The sequence below is a fragment of the Podarcis tiliguerta genome (genome assembly GCF_965153285.1).
Source record: "Podarcis tiliguerta genome assembly, chromosome: 3".
Classification (NCBI taxonomy): Eukaryota; Metazoa; Chordata; class Lepidosauria; order Squamata; family Lacertidae; genus Podarcis; species Podarcis tiliguerta.
The window spans coordinates 32,011,507-32,027,664 of record NC_139536.1 but is presented as its reverse complement, the minus strand read 5'-3'; the positions used below and the strand labels follow the sequence as shown (position 1 = coordinate 32,027,664).

Below are 16,158 nucleotides of genomic sequence, written 5' to 3'. Positions count from 1 at the left end.
TCCTGATGTTGTTTAACTCCAGAGCCCATCAATCCAAAGGCCACTGATGATGGCAGCCAAATATCAGTTCTGCAACATCAGGACCACCAGCTCCCCATCCTTGTGCTATGGCCCATGGCTAACTGGTAAAACCGAGCAAACATTTCACTGTCATTGCTGAGTACAGCTCCTTGCGTACACTTATTCAGAGCAACCATTATTGCTCCCATTTTACAGATGGCACTATCCAATCAAGAGAGGCAAAGGAAGCCCACCGAAGCCGCAAGATACATTGTCAGAGAGAGATGCCGAGAGGTTCCCTGTCCGCATGAGGAGGCTACGAGGACACAACCGCAATGCCTTTATCTCTCTGAGAAGGACAATACTGGAGCTTTAATCTCATGTTCCCGTCTTTACCAGAAAGAGAACGCCATTGTCTGCTGTGAAAAAACCAGCAGGATTTAATTCCCATTAAATCAATTTATTAAAGCTTAATTTGCATGAAATTAAATTCAGCCCCTATTCAAAGAGCCATCACTCCCCTAAATCATTCAGTACTGGGAATTGAACATAGGCCTAATTAAAAACTTGGCTGGAGCCATGCCTGCCTATTCCCTGTGTACCACTCAGCAACCCTGACAGGAGCCCTGGGGCTCTGCTGACTGAATTTGCATACACACGGGACGGCCCCTTCTTCGCTTGTTCTGCAGTATGGGCCTTCACTTCTGGGCCTCATCTGACACACATCACTCACTGAATCGCTGGGACAGGGTATCAGTTCTGCTCAGTCATCATTTTGAAGTACACCTGAGCATATTTATTGCCAAGGCATCAGAAACACACCCACAGGAGGAAATGTTATTGGACATCTACAGAGCAGATTCCAAAATGTCTTAGAAAATAACTACAGGGTTGTTTTTCCCCTGACATAGCTGAGTTTGGATTATTTTTCCCCCCTGGATAAGTGTACAGCTGTTTGATGCTTTGGAATCTGAGTCCACACACCAGTCCAGGAATCGGGACTCGGGACATATGTTAAGCTCAGTCGCGGAGGACATGTCTGGCTGAAGGTTTGGTCCCTGTTCTCTGCATAGAAAAGGGTCAAGTAGCATTTCCTTTGCCTGAGACCCATAGTGAGCTATAGGTGGGCAGAGGTGGATGGATAGTCTGACTTAGTTTAAGGCAACTTCCTATGATCCTAGAGGTGACCTTATTTCTACCTCAAGGCTGGATTACTGCAAAATGCTCTGTGTGGGGCTGCCTTTAGGGCTGGCCTGGAAGCTTCAACTAGTGCAGAATGCTGGTAATGGGAACAGACTACTGCTAAGGCGCAATCTCAGTGTTGAATGATGGCTTCCCATCCACTGCTAGGCCAGGTTCAGGGTTCTTGTACTGGAGTACAAAGCCCTGGACAACAGAGGCCCAAGATTCCTTAAGGACCGCCTCAGCTCGTATGTCCTGGGTCCATCGCTAGGATAATCTAGGGGAGTGCTATTAGTGCTATCCCATGGACCAGACTCAAGTCACCGCAGAGCCATGCCTTCAACAAAATGGACAGAACCCTATGGAACCCCCTCCCACTAGAAATAAGGCAGGCAGTATCCTTGCCAAGTTTCAGCTGTCAGGTTAAACATGGCTTTGTTTCAGGAGGCCCTTGTAGCATAAATGCAGTTAACAATATATTTTTCAGTGTTTTAATGTTTGTTCTAAATTTGGAGTTTCACATGTTTTAATCTTTGTAAATCACTTTGAAGCCCGGAGATGGGGTATACTTAAAAAAATAAAAATACTGTATTGCTCGGATTTCAAAGCCACCTCCCACCATAGCTTTTTTCCCCTCCACCAGTGGCTCCCCGGTCTAAAAGCTGCATGTAAGCAGAGTCGAGGCCCACTGGTACTTCTGACCCAGGTTGAGTCCTACCGAGCTGCTCACGGAACACTTACCTCTTTGATCCTTTGTAAAAGAGGCAGCAGCCAGTCCTTGTTCACCTCACAGTGACTGTCTAGAAAGGTCAGAACGCCTGCCTGTGCCACATCTGCTCCTCGAATGCGGGACCGGATCAAACCTGTCGAGATGCACACAAACTCAAGTGCCGGTCCGAGAGCCTTGAACCCCTAAGCAAGAAATTAGCTGCTAGCCAGGCATGCACACATAAGCAGTGGTGGCTGGTGCCCATTGGACGGGGGGAGCTGGAGGAGCCAACAGTAGGTGGCGCCAGAGACTATGTCGGGGAGAGCCAACTCATTCTAGCCTCGCCCCCATCCTCCTCCCTGCTGGGGTCTCCATGGCAATGCAGAGGCCAAGAAGGAAGAAGCCGATAGCCAGTGTTAATTCCTGTAACAAGACAGGCAGGTGGGGATAGCTGAGGGGAGAGTGGTTTTTGCAGGGCAGGGCCCCATTTGCCCTAAGAAAGCAGCCTCCACCAAAGCACTCTTCTCCCCATGCGCATCTGCTCCTTCTATCACATTCATGCTCAGCCCCATCTAATCAGGAGAGGTCATGATCGTCTTATGCGCCCAGCACTTTTTTCTTCTAGAGACATATGACAACCCCTTTTTGTTTTGCAAGCTCCAAAAATGAAAGAGCTGGTTGAAAAGGAACGATTTGTGACTAATTCACCCAATTCTTTTGGTTGTTGCTGGGGAAGGAACTGAGGATAGCTACACAGACATTTTCGGTTAGTTCTGAAGGACGATGGCCACCTACTGCATCAAAGGCTGCCAACAAAATGTCACCTAAAACAACACTGGAAACAAATGTGGGGATTTCTTCCTGAGTGACGCCTCTGTGGTTTTTAAGGGGAACCATGATAGTGCAAGAAGATCCCTGCTGCATCAGACCAAAGGCCTATCTGTTCCAGCATCCTGGTTTCATAGTGGCCAACCAGATGACCTACAGGAAGACTGCAAGGAAGACATGAGTACAGCAGTAGCATGAGGCAGCATCAGTTGTCCTCAAATAGGAAGCTGAAAGCAAAACATGTGTTGCTCTACCCAGCCTGTAATCGCTTCTCAAAGAGTTGGGCAACATGTTTATGGGGCATAGCATCCTTGTTCTCCATTTACTGATAGCTGAAGTCATAGAATCGTAGAGTTGGAAGGGATCCAACCGTCTAGTCCAACCCTCCAAAGTCCTCTTTGGAGCCAACTGGCACCATATGGCAGAAGCTGGAAGAACAGGGTGGCAGTGACACAGATATGAATCGGTAGAATAATCATCTACGGGTTAAATGGATTAATCACTGGGGAGAAATTTTAATTGGTATGGACAAATTATAATCAGTTGGAATGAGAGTTAAGGGCTTTTCTGAAGCCAGTGTGTCACTGTAAAAGGGAAATGGGGGATGACCTTTCCTTCTAATAGCGAGTGACAACTTTGGTTAACATAATCACACATTTTATTATAATTCCCCCAGTTTCTGAAAAGGGAACAATTTTTGAGTTCTAATTGCTAATACATGAACATATTGAAATTTAATTGCTAAATCAGCTAAAATGAGTGCTCTTACAATCACAATACAATAATTCATACTGGATTCTATGGTTCTGAAACCTCACATTCTACTATGATATTCCCCAAATTCCCAGTAGTGTTCTGTTCTGGTTGAGGAGATTTCACCCCTCCCATATCCAAGAATCTGCTGATGTTCTCTGCTGATTCTTCAGAGAGGAAGGGCAGTTTCTGCTCTCTACTTATTCCGCTCCAGCCTCACATCAAAGTGTCGGAGAGAGAGAGACTGAGTGTTAGAGAGAGATCGTGTGTATAGATAAGGTTGCTGCTAAGAGAAGCTGCAGACACTCAGTGCAGTTCAGCATTTTTCGTTTAGACCTCATTTAGCTCTGTACACAGTTGTGTATTATAGTTGTAGATAGAATAAAGAAGATATTCTACAGAGCTGCTCTCCGAGTCGTTTATGCTCTGCTACACTCTGCTGTGTGACGACTGTCTTCTTGTTGAAGTGAATCCGGTGCTCACAACTCTTAAGCTGTGAGTCCCCAGCACTTTGACCTGTTCCTGTACAGAAGGTGGTCTCTGGAAGTACTACCCAGCTCGCCTAGCCCAGTCGGGGCTGAAGTGGATGAGTCCAGTTGGTGGCACTGGCTCAAGGGCGATGCTGACACTGGTACTCTACATTGTTGCTGTGTACTAGAAGCCTTGTTAAGGAATTGCTGGCAGTTGTTTCATCCTTTCCCCCCTGGATTAATCTGTGCATGTGGAGCAAGGCACAACTATCATCATTAGAACAACATTGCAGCAGAAGGTGCTATTAGTGCACTGGAAGCTGGTATCTCAGCACATTTATGCCAAAGCAGCAATCCTTCCATAGAAGTAATATCTGTTGAATACAGTAGGACATACTTCCTTTTAAACATACATAGGATTGCACTGCTAATTTACTGTAGTATAACTGAGCCAGAATCTGACTTTAAAAACAAACAAACCACCTAATTGTCGTAGAATGCAGAATTACAAATATCTACATAGCCCACATCTGATTCACTTGTATTTATTATTTCTGAAAACCAAGGTTAGAAAGCATTAATTTAGACTATGATTTTGGAGGGAAAGTGCACAGAGAGGTTTCCAGTAATAGCCCCTAGAGCCTGCTGTGGCAATATTCATCCTCTATATGTATCTACTTAATCTTTAAAATACAATTTAATTAAACGTATTTTTAAAAATCCCAGAGAGGCCGCCTGAGCCCATCTCGTCTGTTTCGTTAGAACAAACAGCTTTAAAAGGAAGACCCCGGGCATTGTTTCGCCTATTCTAATTTTCTGGCTAATAAGCTGCAGCTGAGACTCCCTGGATGTATTAATAGAGCAATCCCTTTAAACATGAGAGGGGGTGGGGGCGGGTCTATTTTAAGCTCTGACCCCCTTTTGAACATCTTAACTAGCGTACACTCCCTAGAGCCAATTTGAATGCCTAGTCGCCAGCCTCGTGAGAACTGGAACCTATTCATATAACATATAGCATGTTTAGTAGGCCTTGTGAATCTGCACTCAAGCATCCTGGCACAGCAGAGCAGTCACTCGCATGCAAACTTTTCAGCTCAGCTAATTGCACGCTGGTCCAAGGAAACTGAGTCCACGAGTTCTTATCCTTAGAACAACCCTGTAAGGTAGGTTAAGTGGTGACTTGGCCCAAGGCCATTAAGAAGTCTCCATGTCTGAGCAGGTATTGCACTCAAAGATTCCTCAGTCCAAGTCCAGATCCACTACAAAATTGTGGCGCCACATTGAATGAATTATGGGTGGACCAGTTGCTTCAGCCACACAGCCAGTCTGAATAATGATTGAAGAGGCTGTTGGAATCAGCTTCCAAGTGGATCCCAACCTAGAGCTGGAAGATCAGTTTCCCCAGAAATTGTTTCTCTCTCTCTCTCTCTATATATATATAAATTATTGAAGGTTTTTAACATATTGAGCACTGGAATCCAAACATATTTATAAAAAAGATAATAGTACAGGTAAAACCTATAGGCATCTGGTTGGCCACTGTGAGAACAGGATGCTGGACGAGTTGAGCTACTGGCCTGATCCAGCAGGCTCATCTTCTGTTCTAACATTAATTATCAGATACAATAAAGTACCACACAACAACATATTTATATCTCACGCTCAAGCACATTTATATAACCAGTTGTTTTTTTCCTACAATAAACATGGAACTGTGGACTTAATTCTTTCCTGACTGACATTTCTGTTTCCTGCAGGGAAAACTAACAATTCAAATCCATGGTAACCACACACAATCGACAATTCCATTTGTGTATTTTGCTATTTAAATGTGGGCACCTTTTCATACCCAAGTTCAAAATGTAAAGTGTGATTTGTTTCACGCTGCCAAGTCAACATGTTAATGATCCAGTTGTAATATCTAGAGAGAGCCAAGAATAGAGGGTGGTGCAAAGATCGAAGGTGTCACATGTGTATTGATGATGAGACCATCAAATGGTCTGTAAGGGGCAGTGTTGGGTAGGTTTTAGTCATGTTCCATTCAGTTTCCCCTGATGGGAAGTAGACCAGATTGGCAGAATTTGGTTACTGGTGAATGTTGATTTCACAGTACACTAACCTACGAAAATGAATTTTCAGCAGCAGTAATAGAAATTTCAGGTAGGCAAAGTAATAAATGCTGCGTGAAAACTAGGAATGTCAACAGATTAAAAGTTTTCCTTAAATAGAAAACTCATTTAACTCTTGGGCTGATTAATTTGCAAATTAAAGCCAATTATTACAGTGTTAAGTTTCCCTTAACTAATAACACAATTACTTTTTTTTTAAAGTCACCTTAAAATAAACAATCTCTGTCATGAGATGCCTGGCAGCAATTTTTAGCAGCAATCAGGCCTTTCAGCAATCAGAGCAGCTGCCTCACCATTGTACTAGCTGAAATGGGGAAAGAAGGATGGAAAGTGGTGAAGGGAAGACCACATTTGTACCTGTGAGAGAAAGATGACTCATCTCATTAAAACCCATGTCCTCCTACCCACCTGGGCTCTACAAAAGCACAATGGAAGAGAACAGGACGGGGCAAGGGGAGATCACCAAAGGTGGTCACTGATGCATCAACAAAAAAAGAGGTCAAAAGAGGATTTGCACAGTATTTGCATGTGCTAATGTATGTGTATAGATGCATACTCAGAAATGCTTAGTATAATTTAAAGAGAAATAAAAGAAATCTCACCACAGCGGGAAAGACTCTGATCTGGTGACCTGGGGGCGTGCTCAGTTTGCTGTCCAAGTGCTAAGTGCTGATGGGCAATTTCAAGGTCCCTGCTGTCTCTTAGGAACATAGGAAACTGTCTTACACCGAGCCAGAACATTGCTCTCTGTCGTTCAGTATTGCCTGTGGAAAGTGGCAATAGCACTCCAGAGTTTCTACCTGGAGATGCAAGGGTTAAAACCAGGATGTTCTGCATGCAAAAGCTGTTGCTCTACCACTGACTGAAACTGAGATGTTGCCATGGTTCTTTATCTTCAGACCTGGCTCGAACTTGACCTTTTTTTTTTTTTTGAATAGTGGGCTGTCCCCTGAGAACTCTTCAAAGAAAGGTCTCTAATCTGCAAAACAGAGTACATGGGCACCTTAAGGTAACCTGTTCATGGGAGCCTCTTGGGCCTGATTCGAATCACATGGGAGGAGCCATGCTGAGACTCCACCCCATCCCAACATTTAACTCAATTTTCTAAAGGCCAATGTTGTCACATAGAGGGGCAGCTGTATACAGTAGGTTCCTTTCATGTTACCCATGGTAATTATCTCAGGAGTGGTGCTGCAATGACTCCTTACAGGTTTTCTGGTGATATGGGAAAGACACTGATGCAACAGATCCAACTCCACCAGAAAAACAGGAGTTCTGATAGGTGGCCTCCCTTCCAGTTTGGTTTGTCTGGGAGGAAATTGATGGGAGGGGGGAAATCAGAACATTTAGGGGTACAGCCTAGTTTGAATCTCACTTCTTGTCCAGAAGACAAGTGGGCAGGAAGGAAATAAATGGATCTGCCATCTTTCCTACTCTTAGTAGTGGATTCAAATAGCTGCCTCTGTGCTGTTTTTAAAAGGTTGGAAGGAAGAGGGAGAAGATGGGAAGGGGTGGTCCCACAATGCTTCTAATTAAAACTAGATTAAAGCCTGCAATTAATACAGTCTCCCTATCAAATGTAGGCTTCAGCCAACACTGACTCCTAACATACAGGAATCAAGCACAATTTAAAAGCCTAGTTCAAACCTCCAATTAGAACAAAATATTTGAAAGCCTTTGAATAACCCGAATCAGTACTGAATGAAAAGAATAATACAGGCTATGGTTTCAGTCAATGTAATGATGATGGGCTATAACTTCCAAATGCCCACCCTCGGCCTGAGCAAGGGCAGAGACATCAAAGGCCTCTATGAAAGCAAAAGCAAGTAACTTGTAAATGCAGGGACAAAAAGGGGGGGAAGCCCATGAGAGGTATGGGCTCTAAGGACATGATTAAGACTTTGTCTCTTCCATGGAAGAGGTGAGGCTGCAGAGCAGGGTGGAACTGTTCACCCATTCAGAGTGAAGACAAGAAACACTGCCCTCACTCTGGGTTGGCTTCCTGGCTGTTATCACAGTCATAAGCAAATCCAATTGACTGCATGACACATGAGGTCATCTCACTGTGATTTCTGATTAGCTGGAACACAAGACCGAAGGATCCTTGTTCTTAAAAAAGGCACATGACTAAAGCAGGTGCCAAAAGGGGCAGGAGAAAACCGAGTGCTGGTGGTGGCTGGATGTGTGCTTTATGGACATGTCTTTCAGAGTACATTTCAAGCCATGTAAAAGCCCCTTTTTATGCCATATAAATGTAGCACAGCCCTAGATAGAATAGGATAGCTACTAAATGGTAGCTTTGGAAAGCTCATACCAAGGTAGAGCTGATTCTCCTCCAGTGTGGCATAGGGTATGACTTTCTATAATCTGACATGAACAACTAATGGTCACCTCGCTTTTCTAGCTTTCTGCCGTCTAACAGGGTATTCAGCCCAGGTAATAGGGACAAGTCACCCATGCTCTGTCTGTAGAGGGCACTTGATCATATTCCCCATGGGAATTGCCTTATGGGAGGAGACTGGGGGAAGGACAGTTTGTTCCAGGTCCTCAAAACAGGGAAGTTGGATATAGAATTGACATGAATTTTACTACTCCAAATATTCCACTGATTCATGGGGAGATTCACGTGGTTGGCATTGCTCTGTGCCTCAGTTTACCTTTGCTCAACCTGGGAGAGGGCGAGCCTTTCTGCCACTGTGAAGTTTCTGCTTAATAATTAACCACAACTGAGGCCGACTCCTGTTGTACGGAGCCCTGTTTGCTGGTTACTTATGATTTTAAACTGCTGCCATAAAAATAAATAAGCATTACACATACACAATTGAGCGTTTATTGATTATTTAATTCAAGGCAAGCTTTAATGGGACAGCATTTATATCCTTCAGTGGGCTCTGCTCAATTTTCCAAATTAGTATTATAGCAGAGTGCAACTTTCCGACTGGTTCAGAGAGGTTGCCCAAGTGGTAACCAAGATTTAATGGTCCCAAACCAGAATAGTTACAGACCTGCTTTGCATGTCACATTAAACCATAGTTAAAATAAATGATGGTTTATGTGACTGTGCAGTGGAAGGCGCTGGAATTTCAGGTGCTTCCCTCTTCCTCCACTTCTGCTGCTGCCGCACTGGTAAGAAACAAACCATGGTTTAGCTTGGGCTTGTGGTTTATTGCTCTCCAAAGAAACCAAGATTAGACATCATGCTAAGCTAGACCATGGTTGGTTTCCTGGGAGCAGCAGTAGCAGCAGGATTAAAGCACTTTCGATTTCAGCAGCAGCAGCATCACACATTCGTAATAAACCATAGTTTATTTTAACTGTGGTTTTCTGTGACATGTGAACAAGCCCATAATCACAGCAACTGAAGTGGGGGGAAATATTTAACTTTCTGCAAAGAAGTCATTTCTGAAATGCAAGGTTCTCTGTAGCCCTTCTTTATCACCACAACAGCCATATGAGAAGATGACTACTATTGTTCATGTATTGATGGAAAACTCACGCTGAAAGGAGGAAGGATTATTAAGTGAATATTAAGTGAATCTTTCATTCCAGAGGCATTTGGAACTCATGTTCCTGTTATATACTAGGCCATGGAATGCGATGCCAGCATGTGGCCTCCTGATAGGCTGTCAACCCTACCTGAATGGTGATTGCCTGGCCACACTTATGCATGCTAGGGAACCTATTGTTTAGACCACTGCAATGTGTTGTACATGGGGCTAGCTTTGAAAATGGACTGGAAACTGCAGCTGGTCCAAAACTAAGAATAAGGATCTTAGCTGGGGATGGGATATCCGATTATATGGTGATGTTGGCTGGATCCACACTGACCTGTTTAACATTATTAGAACAATATTAGATACAGTCGTACCTTGGAAGTTGAATGGAATCCATTCCAGAAGTCCGTTCGACTTCTAAAACGTTCAGAAACCAAAGCACGGCTTCTGATTGGCTGCAGGAAACTCTTGCAGCCAATCGGAAGCCGCGGAAGCTGCATGGGACATTCGGCTTCCTAAAAAGTTCAAAAACCAGAAAACTCACTTCCGGTTTTCGATAGTTCGGGAGCCAAAATGTTTGGCAACTAATCTGTTTGAGATCCAAGGTACAACTATATATTGTTAAGCTTGGGTTTGATCCCAGAAACATGGCCATTGACTACAATGCCATATGATGTAACTAAGTTACATTTGAGTTTACAACCTTTGCACTGAGGTATGTGAATGTGGCCTCAACTGACTGGATTTTTATAGTTTGATCTTCTAGCATTTACTTTGTTTGCCTATTTGCAAAAATAACTAATGGAATGAAATCGTTGTATCATTTGCAAAACAAAAACAATGAAAATGAAGTCAAAATTTCAGTAGGAGCTGTGTGGCCTAGTGGTTGCCGCCATGTTTCTGCCACATCAGTTATGGATTGCTTGCTGTTGCATCAATCTGTATGAGCACAGACTTTCAAGCTGTACAGAGTGCTGCATCAGGCATGGTTATAATGCAAATTATAATGTAAGTTATAATTTAAGTCATGTAAGTAAATTATAAAGGGGTATATCAGCAAAGTATGCTACAAACACAACACCAAAAGACAGCCCCTGCCCCCCCCAAAGGTCATTCCTTTTGCCCTTCACCATCTGCAGCTGGGCCACTGAGTTCTTACCTTCTCTTCTTCTGTTGCGCAAACATTTCACCTTGGGTAGCTTGATCAGCAAACGGCAGTCATCCGCTTTGGAAACACAAGCAGAGATCCATCCCATTTTCAAAACTTTTTTTTTTTTTTACTTTCACAGACTTTCAGGGCAAAATAATAGCAGGTGAGTATTAAGGAGTTTGACAATGTGACACAGGGGGAAATGACCAATTGGCCCATTGGCTGCAGGAACACAGGAAATTACATCACAGGAGAATATCTGCCCCTAGGTGTCTGCAAGAACTTTCCCAGGGCGGGGAGACTAAAGTAAAATACTGAAAGGGGGAGCAGGCAAATGTTGGGTATAAGCAGCCTTGCATGCTTCCAGTTAGTAGAGGGCAAGCTTGAGAGTAAGAGATAGTCAGGCAAAAGACACTTGGTGGTTTCCCACTAAAAACTTAAGCTCTGCTCCTTCCTCCTGCTTGCTCACCCCCCTTTTCTTTGCATGAGGATGCCATGAAGTTAGCTCCAAGGGATGACACGTCCCATTTTGGTGAAACAGGAAGTGCTGCCCTGCCGTGCCACTGCGCTGTCCGCCCTGCCTCCACTGGCGATGGACAAGCGGCGCTGGCAAATGGCACTGAGTCCTGACAAGGTCTTCCCAGCTTCTGGTGAGATCTTGCTGAAATCTTGTGAGATCTCACTGGAAATCAGCACCAATGCTGCTTCTCCAACAGTGGTGGAGATGGAAGGCCAGCAGGGTGTCTGTGGGTGCTTCAACTGAGACACTGGCTTCAATTGAGAGCCTCTTCATGGGTAGGTTGGGCCTCGTAGCTCCAGTCATGTAGGATAAAACCCCAAGCCTTCCTTGTGAGGATGACATAAATTTAAATAAGAAACCTTTTTTATTCAGCATTTGGACTCCTCTCTCTCGCGCGCGCTCGCTCTCTCTGTCTCTGTGTGTGTGTGTGTGTGTGTGTGTGTGTGTGTGTGTGTTTTCCTTTTTAAGCAATGCAAGCAATGTGTGAATAAGACAGAATAGGTAGTGGTAGCTTCAGGAAGCTGCAGCTTCCAAGCTTTTTAAAATTCTGCTATACAGTGGTACCTTGGTAGTCAAACGCCTTAGTTGTCGAACAAATTGGCTCCAGTTTGCGAATGTTTTTTGTAAGCCAAATGTCCGACGCAGCTTCGAATTTCATGCAGGAAGCTCCTGCAGCCAATCGGAAGCCGCACCTTGGTTTTCGAATGGACTCCCGGAATGGATTAAATTCGAGAACCAAGGTACCACTGTATATGCATACAGATTATAAGCTAAAATTTTTAAAAAGAGGAAGAAGAGTTTGGATTTGATATCCCGCCTTTCACTCCCTTTAAGGAGTCTCAAAGCGGCTAACATTCTCCTTTCCCTTCCTCCCCCACAACAAACACTCTGTGAGGTGAGTGGGGCTGAGAGACTTCAAAGACGTGTGACTGGCCCAAGGTCACCCAGCAGCTGCATGTGGAGGAGCGGAGACACGAACCCGGTTCCCCAGATTACGAGACTACCACTCTTAACCACTACACCACACTGGCTCTCAAAAAAACAAAACCTATCAGCTAATTTCTCAACAGCAACAAAAAATTGGGCGCCTATATATTTTGCCACTTCTCTCAGTTTATACAAATGCTCGACATTTACTCTTACTCTCTCCTCCATGCATGCTGGGAATCTGTGGATTATGGTTCATTGAGGGGGGGCATTGTCCCCTTGCCCCACCATGGGCAACCAGGCCTGCCTTTCCAAGCATGTACACACATAGTTCTCCCCCCTTCCCTCCCTCGCCCCTCCCTCCCACATTCAAGTCATAAAATGTCACTTACGGTCATCACTGAAATCATCTACCAATATAATTTCATGGACCAGATGCACTGGAGTTCGGTTCAGAACACTGAGGAAAGACCAGAAAAAAAATACAGGGCAGCATTTCAGCAGGAAAAATTAAGCCGGGAAAATAAAGCTCTGGACCAATTTTCCTCCAAGAGACAATTGGGTAGGTCGCTGAAGAGAGATTCGGAAATATCCTTATGTCAAACAGACCTGTTGTGACATGATGATAACCAACAGCTATATAAACCAGGAGAGGTGACAGGTTTATGTTAAAGTATCCAATGTCTCACATTATTGGAAAGTTGATTATGTGCGGAGGGGAAACCTACATATCGCAAGGACTCCAGGCATACCTGGCCATGAAGAAGGAAACTCGAGCCACTGGGAAATAAAAGAAGCAGCACTTTTATAAAAGGATAAAAGCAAAGTTGGCAAAGTTGTGCAAATAGGTCCCCAGGAACATTCTACAATATAGACAGCAGGCAAAAACAGTGATAATACTATACAGGCAAGGATACCTGCTTTTCTGTGGCTGACATCAAAGGATAGAAGGGATATCTAAAAGAACTTATAAGAAAATAGGGTTATTTTTAAGGCTGGACTTGGTGGGAATGTCAACATTAGGAATAATGTTTGTTTGTTTGTTTGTTTGTTTGTTTGTTTGTTTGTTTATCCATCCCACTCATCAGGCTGGGTTTCCCCAGCCACTCTGGGTGGCTTCCAACAAAGTATTAAAAATACATGAAAAGGAATAGGCCATTTCTCAGGAGGGGAAGATTGAGTGGATGTATTTAACTATAGGTTGCCACAACCACTGCCACTGTGAACACTTAAATTACTTGACCATTTATACTAGGGTTGGTTTGTTTTTTAGCCAAGGGATTGCCCATTTAAAATAAATGTACCAGTATGTTATTTTGAAGATACCCATTACTGTTTTTGGAATGAAATGAATGGATCGTCCACTGTTTGAAAAAAATAATCTTCTATTTATTGCTGAAACTTGAGGAAAATACAGATTGCCATAAACTCTAAACAAGGGAGAGCTCCAATTGCAATCAGATTTTGAAAACTCCATTGTAATTGGCATTGAATGAATGCATTGATTAATACTGTTGGTTAATTAATGTTTTCAGGCAAATTTAATTATTTTAACTTGACCCATTGCAAACTCTTACCTTAATTTTACTTTACCACGAGGGAACTGTCCACTAAACTAGATTCAGATGTTAATGGTTTTGAAAACACCACATTCATTCAAACACACGCATAGTATAAATTTGCTCATCAGGGCACTAGTAGAGGTGGCAATCAGTACTCCTAACTCTGTGGTGGATCATAGCCCTTAGACTTAAATCTAAAAAAAAATGTAATGTATGAAGTGTAGGGGTGGTTGGGCAATTTTATTCAGTTCAAACTTCAAGGTGAACCTACAAAATTCCCACTTTCTGGAAAAAGAAAAGAATTAAAATATGGCCATCTTTGAAAAATTGCTGTCCTCTGAAATTTGCAACGTAGTTCATGAAAAAAAAGATGCAAAGGCACATTATTTTAGGCAAAAGTGCTTTGCAAAAATGTGTATATTGGGGGGAAATCACATTAAAATGTTGATGAATTCTTATGAGGATTAAAAATTAACCACAAACTGAGGCAGAAATGTGGAGAACTGGATGTAAGATTGGAAAATTGAGAAACTGAGCGAAGCTGAAATGGGCAGATTCAGCCAGCCCTAATGGAGTGGTCTTAAACTTAATCCTATATTTTTATTGTCTGTAGAGGTATGACCTCACATGGCGAGCCCAAAAATGGCCACAGTGAGTAACACCAACCCGCTTCCCATTTTTGGCCTTTACAAAAACTCATTTCGAAGAAGACTGTTCAGCATGGCATTCCAAATGTAAGTGGCCTATTAAAGATAAATAAGAACAAAAACAGTTCCCCCCTTTTATTTCCACAGGGCTCACATTTTTTCTCTCTCCCTTTCTCTCCTTCACACACATACACACACTCATGGAGTGAGATTTAGATGTGCTGTTCCCACTTGTCAAGTTCTCTTTTAATTATTATTATTAATAGGTTTGTTGGTGCTGAGGGCTCCCTCCGCCTTTCCTTCAAAAGAAAGCCAAATGTAGGAGCTGAGTTCAGCAAATTACTGCAACGGAGTATGTCAGAATTGGGAGACGGGAGAGTAATATCACGCTTGGCGGAATATTTAACAGGCGCCGATTGCCTGGAAACGAAAATGGGTAAAAATAGAAGGGGAAAAACAGCACAAAAAATCTTTAATGAACCAGTAGAATTAAATTAAAAACAATGACCTTTTTTCCGTTAAGTTGTCGGGCCAGTTGGGAAATTAGAATGAGTCTGCAGTTACTTTGGGCCAAACGAGATGAGACATTATTAGATCGTTTGAAACCAAGTCAGAGTTGGAGAACTGGTGGCCCACAGGCCTTTCCAACTGACTCACTAGCCTCTAGTCTCAGGTCCAACCCTCTCCTCAACCATCCACCCTCCTGCTGTTCTTCCAGGGTAATCTTCGCATGACGAATTGGTGGTGGTCTTCAGTGGTGACAGACTCACTAGAAAACCCAGATGCTGCAGTGCTAAACTCTCTTTACTCGTCAGGTTCTTAGTGATCATTGCCAGGGCTTGGGCAATACACACACACACAATGGTACCTCGGGTTACAGACACTTCAGGTTACAGACTCCGCTAACCCAGAAATAGTACCTCAGGTTAAGAACTTTACCTCAGGATGAGAACAGAAATCATGAGGCGGCGGCGCAGTGGCAGCGGGAGGCCCCATTAGTTAAAGTGGTACCTCAGGTTAAGACCAGTTTCAGGTTAAGAACGGACCACCAGAATGAATTAAGTTCTTAACCCGAGGTACCACCGTATATGATTTTTATTGGTTTTACATATAATCTAATTACGTAACACCGTATCCTCTTATTTTATCTCTTTGGCTCCACTGAGCCTAACAACTTCCCTTCCTCCTGTCTAACGGTTTACAAAATTAAACTTTACATCTTTACATTTTGCTTTGTTTCCCATTCTTGTTGTATCATTACCTAAAATATTATATTACTCGACCTGAAGAGGTAGCAATTTCTTCTTAGAAATCTTCAGATAACCCTGCTCATAATGTTAATTGCTTACAGTTGTCTTTCGGATAGGATATAAATTTGTTCCAGTCCTTTTGGAGTGCTTGGTCTCGCTGGTTCTGGATTCTTCCCATCAGTTTTGCCAGTTCTGCAAAGTCCATCAGCTTCATCTGCCACTCTTCTTTTGTTGGTAACTCCTGTTGTTTCCATCTTTGGGCTAACAAAATTCTTGCCGCAGTTGGTGCATATAAGATCAGGTTTTTTTTATTTTGTCTCAGTATCTCTCTAACCACTATACCCAATAAAAAAGCTTCTGGGTTTTTTTAAACAAAAGTGTTTTAAAACATTTTCTTTAACTCATTATGTATCATTTCCCAGAAAGCGTTTACCTCTTTACATGTCTACCACATATGGTAAAAAGTACCTTCCTTTTCCTTACATTTCCAACATTCATTTTTTGTTCTGTACGTTTTAGCCAGTTTAACTGGTGTCA

At 43.1% G+C, this 16,158-nt stretch overlaps 1 protein-coding gene across 1 annotated transcript in view; it reads right to left on the bottom strand.

Annotated features, from left to right (window-relative positions):
• GALNT14 (polypeptide N-acetylgalactosaminyltransferase 14) overlaps nucleotides 1-16,158 on the bottom strand; it is a gene marked incomplete at its 5' end in the record, with an annotated part of 215,934 nt that overhangs the window by 39,380 nt on the left and 160,396 nt on the right. The window contains 3 exons of the mRNA XM_083432329.1: nucleotides 1,924-2,045; nucleotides 10,725-10,790; nucleotides 12,555-12,622. Coding sequence (XP_083288455.1) covers nucleotides 1,924-2,045; nucleotides 10,725-10,790; nucleotides 12,555-12,622 — 256 coding nt within the window. The remainder of the gene's footprint in view (nucleotides 1-1,923; nucleotides 2,046-10,724; nucleotides 10,791-12,554; nucleotides 12,623-16,158) is intronic.